At 41.9% G+C, this 8,618-nt stretch overlaps 1 protein-coding gene across 1 annotated transcript in view; it reads left to right on the top strand.

Annotated features, from left to right (window-relative positions):
• Window positions 1-8,186, top strand: part of macir (macrophage immunometabolism regulator) — a 32,245-nt gene extending 24,059 nt beyond the window's left edge. Inside the window, exon 2 of the mRNA XM_031276642.2 lies at window positions 7,251-8,186. Within this exon, the coding sequence (XP_031132502.1) occupies window positions 7,258-7,911 (654 nt within the window). The 5' untranslated portion in view covers window positions 7,251-7,257 and the 3' untranslated portion in view covers window positions 7,912-8,186. The remainder of the gene's footprint in view (window positions 1-7,250) is intronic.
• Window positions 8,187-8,618: the final 432 nt, after the last annotated feature.

The following is an 8,618-nucleotide window of genomic DNA, read 5'->3' on the forward strand; positions in this document are numbered from 1 at the left end:
GCTGCTCCAGCTTTGAGCTGCAGCTGTTTGAGACAAATTTTCCAACGACTGTGTTGTATCGACCTCCAAAGTTTAATAAGGATTTTATCCAGGACTTTGCAGACTTTTTGGCTGGGATTGCGTTGAAATATGATCGATTTTTAATCGTTGGTGATTTTAATATACATGTCCATGGCTAAGGATTTTCTTAATCTTATTGACTCTTTTAAACGTAAAATATGGAACTTTCTGCCGCTAGGGGTCTCTCAACCAAAACAATGGATGGTAAACACGGACTTTTAATGACGTTGGGAAGTTGCGTGGAATTATGGGAGTTGTAGTTTTTTGTGTTAAACACCTTCGCTGGTTAGAATGCATCTATTCACGGACGAGTTTACCCATTCAAGTTTATTCACGTTACGTTTAGTAATGTTTATTCATGTTATTCTAATAAAATAGCTGCAGTTTCCCCAACATAATTCAATTTGTATTGTTAGCTGACCAGTTAGCTAGTGAGCCAGCAAGCTAACATTAGCCAGCAGCTAAAACACCAAATATTTCACATATCTATCAGAGCATGGGGAGCACGAGCGGGCGGGTCTTAGACAGAGCGCAGAGCGGCATTTTTAAAAGGACGGAGCGTCGCTCTATTTCCCGCTCCAATTTCGCTCCGCTCACACCACGAGTCTGAAGCATGCTCAGTCAAGCCTGACCCAGAATCCATCTGTCTTGCACTGTCATCAACAGACTGTTTTCATTCAAAACTCGGCTCAATAATGGAGTAGATTTTTTTCCTTTTTTGGAGCGAGCGGGGGGCGATTTGAGTGGAGCGCGAAGCAAACTATAATGAGCGGAGCGGCCTGATGTAGCTTTGAGTGGGGGAGCGGAGGGGTGAACAGTTCCGTGAGCGATGAGCTGAGATTCTCACCGCTCCACTCCGCTCATATGCTCTGATATCTATGTCACCTTTTGGATGGTTTCAACACCAGGGCGAACGGAGTTTGTTGTAACGCTAGCTAGCTACTCAACGAGGCTGAGAGCCAGGTGTGGGTGGGGATTGCCGGGGGGATCGCCGCGACGGCGAGGACGTTCGATGCCTGTTGTGCAGCAGCAGAACATCTCTGCCCGAAATGATCTCCCCTTCACTTTTCTGTAATCTTAACGTTTCGTTTTGGTGCTTGACCCACCTTTTGTCGGGTTGATTTAGCTTACCGTAAAGACAGCTAAACGCGAAGGGGGGAGAAATTCGGCAGGGAGGAGATTTTCGGCACGGACACTGGTAGCGCTAACGGAGACGTAGCTAGCTAGCTAGCAAACGTTTGGATGGCCGCTGTTGTGACTCGGGTGCTGGGTCTGATATGGTCTGTTTCCCGATGCTTCATTAAACTGCCGTTAGCGTCGTAAGCACCAGGCACTGGAGTTAGCTAAGTGCTGGCCGGGGGGGATTGCTGTAGCTAAGTGGCTGGCTTCTAGCTGACTGCTAACGGTAACTAGCTAGTTATATGTCCCGGGGCAGTTGTCAGCTGTCTCTCTGTGCCGGGGGAGTGAGGCAGACAGACCGGGGTGTGCTAGCTAGCTGGCTAAATTAGCATTAGATTAATCATCTATCTATACAGCTAACATTGACATTACTAGTGAACTCATTCGTGGGTTAGCCCAGTGCTGTTAACCACGGTCAAAACAATCATACTAAAAATAACTTTATGAGCATGTTGAACGATGTTGTAACCCTATAATGTTATCCACCAAGCATGAGCATTAACGTCAGCTACTTGTCAACCAGCACATACATTGTAGTAACGTTAAGCTGGATTGATATTGATATGTATCAATAAATAAGATCTCTGCTGTATTACTGTGTTGCAAAGTGGCATGTAATCAAGCACAAAATGATGCTGCGTGGCAAAAAAAGCAGTATTACGGTTACGAGTATTTTTTCTGTGACATTGTATGATTTACAATTACTCCTGAACATATCATCTGGTTGCCATGTTTTGACGGAAGTTACGAGTAACTAGCATTGACATATATAAAATGGACCAACAGATCCCATTGCTCTGGACGGAGACCAGTGAAGGCCATTAGAAGCACTTTTCCGGTGATGGCTAGCGTTACTGCGCAGCCTCCAACTGAGCTCGAAGACGTAAATGTGACGTGAGCAACCTGTCTGAAAGTTGTAAGTCTTCTGGTAGCTGTGCCAAGAGAAATCTCAATCATTCCCAATCCAGAGACGGAAAGTGTAGGTATATGTAAGGAGATAACATAGGCACAGGCTAATTTTTGCTAACTAAAATGCTAGTTAACATTAGTAATTACACTTAAACAGCTAATGTGAGACGAAACTAGCTGCGCGCTTCTCCTGTACTGTACGGTAATTTCTCTACTGTGCAACAGTAAGTCGCGTGGTTATGACACAATCGTTAGCCTATTTTTACAAAAACGTCTGCTACGGAGCCATAACGTGAGGTACAAGGTAATGGAGCCTTTTATACATTGTCGTGTTTCTTTAGAAATAAACAATGGACAAATAAAGTCTTTAAATGCTTCAGATGTAAAGTTATTCGCTGTCAAAGTGGCGCCCAAATGAATGGCAGTCAATGGAATACTAACGGGAGGTGATGGCTTGGTAGCATTAAAATGGCGCCATAGGAGGTTCGCGGTCCGAGGAGAGGCTTACCCCCTTGGGTAACTAGATGGTGAAAGGTTATATGACGCCACTGACAGGCGACTAAATGAAATGTGACGTGTCTGAAAATAAAATAACAGATTTCTCTGAGTTTGACATTTGGTGGAAACATTTGGGATAGTGTAAGAACACAACTCATAAAAATATAGAACATAGGTATGGTCGTTTTTAGACATTTTAATGCATCTGACTACTATGAAGAGAAGCAGAGAAGAGAAGGGGTGCTGTGTCTGGAGGAATACACCCTCCCCCCAATGAAGTTGGGACGTTGTGTAAAACATAAATAAAAACAGAATACAATGACTGGCAAATCCTTTTCAACCTACATTCAATTGAATACACTACAAAGACATGATATGTAATGTTCAAACTGATAAACTTTATTGTTTTTTAGAAAATATTCACTCAATTTTGAATTTGATGCCTGCATCACATTCCAAAAAAGCTGGGACAGGGGCATGTTTATCACTGTGTTACATAATCTTTCCTTTTAATAATACTCAATAAGCGTTTGGGAACTGAGGACACTAATTGTTGAAGCTTTGTAGGTGGAATTCTTTCCCATTTTTGCTTGTACGACTTCAGTTGCTCAACAAACCGGGGTCTCCATTGTTTTGCGCTTCATAATGCGCCACACATTTTCAATGGGAGACAGGTCCGGACTGCAGGCAGGCCAGTCCAGTACCTGCACTCTTTTACTACGAAGCCATGCTGTTGTAACACGTGTAGAATGTGACTTGGCATTGTCTCGCTGAAATAAGCAGGGATGTCCCTGAAAAAGATGTTGTGTAACGTATGTTGTGTAACTGCCATCAGTTCATTTATAAAAATAATATGTTTTGTGGTCCACACATTAAGTTTAATCTATATGGTGTGTAATTTCAGTACAGTTATTGACAGTTTGTGCATAAATGATGTCTCCTACATAATGATTTGAATAGTTTGGGGTGGAACTAATTTGCGTGGACGCTTTTCGGGGTGGCACACTGAGATAGAAAGATCTGCGATGCAGCGCAATAAGCGCATCCCGCAAGGAAATGTAATAATAACACATTTTAAGTTAAGCTACTATATTGGATTTGTAAGAAATGTGTTAAAGATATGTTGTGATGAGACGTGTTGAAGATACAAGATCCGGGTTTAGCTCCTTTGGTAATAAGCTGCCAACGAGGTACGTTGAGAATGTTTACAAGTTTAAGCTAATTTAGCCTGATAGCTTGCTGGGTTAGTATAGTAGGCTAGTGTTAATACAATGTGGTTACTGCAAGCAGCTGTTATAAGTGTTGTTTCATTGGCAGTTTTCACAGGATTAATGGTCGACGATGGAATAAAGATCATCCTGTTTTTCACTAAACATCGTGTGTCTGCGCGTTACTGGGGAGCTACATGTTGTTTGGATGGCAGCATACTGTATGTCTCTCCAAACCCTGTATTTACCTTCCAGCATTAATGATGCCTTCACAGATGTGCAAGTTACCCATGCCATGGGCACTAACACACCCCCATACCATCACAGATGCTGGCTTTTGAACTTAGTCCTTTTCCTCTTTGGCCTGGAGGACATGATGTCAATGATTCAACAATTTGAAATGTGGACTCGTCAGACCACAGCACACTTTTCCACTTTGTGTCAGTTCATCTCAGATGAACTTGGGCCCAGAGAAGCCGTCAGCATTTCTGGGTGTTGTTGATATATGGGTTTCGCTTTGCATGGTAGTGTTTTACCTTGCACTTGTAGATGTAGCGACAAACTGTGTTAACTGACAATAGTTTTCCGAAGTGTTCCTGAGCCCACGTGGTAATATCCTTTACATAATGATGCCGATTTTTAATGCAGTGCCGCCTGAGGGATCGAAGGTCATGGGCATTCAGTGTTGGTTTTCAACCTTGCCGCTTACGTGCAGAGATTTCTCCAGATTCTCTGAATCTTTTGATGATATTAAGGACTGTAGATGATGAAATCCCTAAATTCCTTGCAATTGTACATTGAGAAACGTTCTTAAACTATTGGACTATTTGCTCATGCAGTTGTTCACAAAGTGGTGAACGTCGCCCCATCCTTGCTTGTGAACGACTGAGCCTTTTGGGGATGCTCCTTTTATACCCAATCGTGACACTGACCTGTTTCCAATTAACCCTGTTCACCTGTGGAATGTTACAAACAGGTGTTTTTTGAGCATTCCTCAACTTTCCCATTCTTTTGTTGCCCCTGTCCCAGCTTTTTTGGAACATGTTGCAGTCATCAAATTCAAAATGAGTGAATATTTGCAAAAAACAAAGTTTATCAGCTTGAACATTAAATATCTTGTCTTTGTAGTGTATTCAGTTGAATATAGGTTGGAAAGGATTTGCAAATCATTGTATTATGTATTTATTTTATGTTTTACACAACACCCTAACTTCATTGGATTTGGGGTTTATATAAAATCTGAATGGAGTTTATAACCAAGTAGTTTTTCATGCCTTGGTGCAATACAGTAACGTTAATAAAAAAATAAAGCAAAGTAATGCCAAAAATCAAGAACATAAATATAGAATAGAAAAAAAATACTACAACAGCAGCCTCCTGCCAGGGGGGAGTTGTTCTAACAGTTGGTGTCCATGGTGAGAGGGATCAGCCACAATCTTTCCTGCCCACCTCAGGTCCTGGAGGCGTACAGGTCCTAGAGGGCAGCAAATTGCAGCCAATCACCTTCTCTGCAGAGCAAATGATACACTGCAGTCTGCCCTTGTCCTTGACTGTGGCAGCAGCTGTTTCTGTGGTATTAGGCTTGCATTGCCAGACCAATCTACACATTTCTGCAGAGTAAGGTCTGGCTACACCACAGATACATTCTGGGATAAGGGCAAAAAAACGCTCTGGCTTGTTTGCACGTCCTAAGTTCCAGACGCAGCAACATTTCCTCTGCAAAATAGTCTCGGGAAGGATCTTGTTTTAGTGGAACATTTGCACTCCGCAAAAGAAATTGCCACATAAAATATTAAATGTTAACTGTTCACACAAAACAGTATACTAGCAGTGTATCACTGTATGTCCTTCGTCAACAACAATCTCACCAATCAGTGCCAAAACATCCTAGTTAGATAGAAAATGCTGTAAACAACGCACTTAATATGCAACCACATTGTATAGCCTACTACTGACTTACTGTGTACTTCTAATTCAGAGGAAAACATTGTATTACATTTACCTGACAGAGAACATTGCAGATTCAGATTTTACTAACAAAATATCACAATTAAAATGTGGAGTAATCACAGACATTTGCCTCATGGACTCATGGCGCTGCGCCATGTGCCACCCAATCCGACCCATTCTGAGAGCCAATCAACAAACTGCGTTAATCAACCACCGGGACCGGACCGAGTAGCCTACAGAAACAAACTCACACTCACAATGACACAGTGTGAGTGTGTGTTACTTGAGAGAGAGGGGGGAGAGAAAAGGTGGAAGTCAATGCAAATAAAAAGGTTTTGTTTAACTACATGTTAGTGTCGTCAACGATATTGCATGTGGACAGTAAGTGTTTAATGACGGCGTGCTGTCTCGTAATTATCGATAATGAATTTAACACTTCAGTGAAGTTAGCAGCACACAACTGGAACCAGGGTGAGTCTGAATGAGGAAGCAAGCACTCTTTGCCTGTCTGCTCCAAGATGACATTATGTTCTGCTGTGTTTGGTGAATTTATAGCTCACAGCAACTTAATACGATATAGTGTCTGGCTTTTGTTTGATGTCTAGTGTCGGCAAAAATGCCTTTTTATTGAGTTTCCTCTTAGCGAAATGATTTGAGTGAATTTAAGATGGGCTTTTATTGTGAGGGTAGACATTTCTTTTTATTGAGTTTCCTCTTAGCGAAATGATTTGAGTGAATTTAAGCTGGACTTTTATTGTGAAGGGTAGACACAGAAGAGCCAGTGTTATGGCAGCGCTTTTTTTTCTCAACATTTTTTCCTCAACCTTTATTGTGCTGTTATTTAGTTTAATTAACAGTTATCAATATCCAATGCTGTCCAAACCCCAAGTTAAATGGGTACCCAGTAAACCAAGTGTAAAGTAGATTAAATTGACGGTTCATGAGACATTTCAAAGACGCACACACACATACACATACATATACACACACACACTCACACTCACCAGTATCCTGCGCCCCAACCTTTTGCCTTCACTGCCCATCAGCCGCTTTGAGCCTATATCCCATATTCAATGTAGAGCTTTGCAAATTGGACTCTGCTCCGGAGATAAAAGAAAAGACACCGCCACACATATTTATAAACATGACTGCATTATGAATGATGTGTGTTAGTTAGGACTAGGACTGGTTACTGAATTCAATACTCTTAGGCACCGACCGATTTGCCTCTACTAAAGTATTGAGTTTCGAAAAATGCCTTGTCATTTTTTTTAACGATACCCAGCCCTAGTTAGGACTGACCTGTTCATTTAGGAGCGACTGGATCCCATGCCTTAAGATGTTAAGTGAATGTGGCCTCTGAGTGTTTGTGTTTTGTGTATCTGCTGTATTGCTCCCAGACAAAAGAGTGACTCAATTTATGTTTTTTTCTCCACCTTTCATCAGTCAGGATATGTCTGTAAGGATGGAAATGGATATCAATGGAGTGTCAAGGGCACATGTTTCCATTCTTCCCGCAGCTGAGATCAAAGCCGCATTGAAACCAGAAGCAGAAAGACCTCGCTGTGCCAGTACCCCATGTTCACCTATCAGAGGTACTGTTGCAGGATACCAGATCCTCCACATGGACTCAAACTATCTGGTGGGCTTCACCACTGGTGAGGAGCTGCTCAAACTGGCCCATCAGTGGTCAGAAGGCACTCCCGAGAAGGGTTCTGTATCAGAAGCCGTGTCAAGCTCCATCCAGAGCACTGTCCCAAAGTCTGTGGACTTGGGCATCCACCGTTCTTCACGAATCTGCAAAGGCAAAAGTCGCTACTACCAACCCTACGACATCCCTGCTGCCAATGGGCGGAGACGGAGGCATATGCCCAGCTCGAGCGACACCTTTCTCAGGTCCCTGGCCCACGGGGAGCCTGGGAAGGGTCTTCATGCTCCACTACCCCTCTGTCTGCTTAAAGGGAAGAGGGCCCAGTCCAAGTCTCTGGACTACCTTAATCTGGACAAAATAAGCATCAAAGAGTCATCAGACACTGAGGTGTTACAGTACCAACTGCAGCACCTTACCCTGCGAGGGGAGCGCATGTTTTCCAGAAACAAGACATGAAAGCACAGTGGGAGGCCCTTTTTAGGCATCTTTCACCTGTTTAGGGATTTAGGTGCTATTTCCAGCTTGGTTTCTTTCTACTTATATTACAAACTGTTCTTTAAAAAGGCAGTCTGATTATCTTGTTATATTATTAACTGGGGGTTTTACCTTGTACTGTACACATAACATGAAGAAAATCCTTAAATCACTCCTCACATTGTAATGAGGTTGTTGAGGTTAAAAAATGTGAATAATATAAACTTAGCAATAACTGGTAAACTTATTTATTGACAGTGTTGTGTGTTTTACTGCTCAAAGACACACTAATATATCAGTTTACAGCTGATAAAAGCACATATCCCTTTCTGTATCAGCTTTAAAATGCACCATTGCTATATGTGTTAGTGAAAGTTTTGTGATTTGGTTTCTTCACTATGGCACTGCATATACAGTAACAAATTATCAAATTAGCATTTGATATATGTAATAATAATACTTAAAAATATTTTTTATTATTGCCATGTCAAACATACATGCTAACGTTTCGGCTTAGTGGCCTTCATCAGAGCATGAAGGGAAATGGAAGTCATGTCTTTTGTATACAGGAGTTGGCAGTTGATTGGCTTAAAGGGTCACATAGTAATTAACTTCTTAAGGTCCCATATACATCTTTTTTGACAAAATGACAATGACTTATAACAGGGGTAATGGCAGTTCCCTGAATT

Source organism: Sander lucioperca, chromosome 14, assembly GCF_008315115.2.
Source record: "Sander lucioperca isolate FBNREF2018 chromosome 14, SLUC_FBN_1.2, whole genome shotgun sequence".
Classification (NCBI taxonomy): Eukaryota; Metazoa; Chordata; class Actinopteri; order Perciformes; family Percidae; genus Sander; species Sander lucioperca.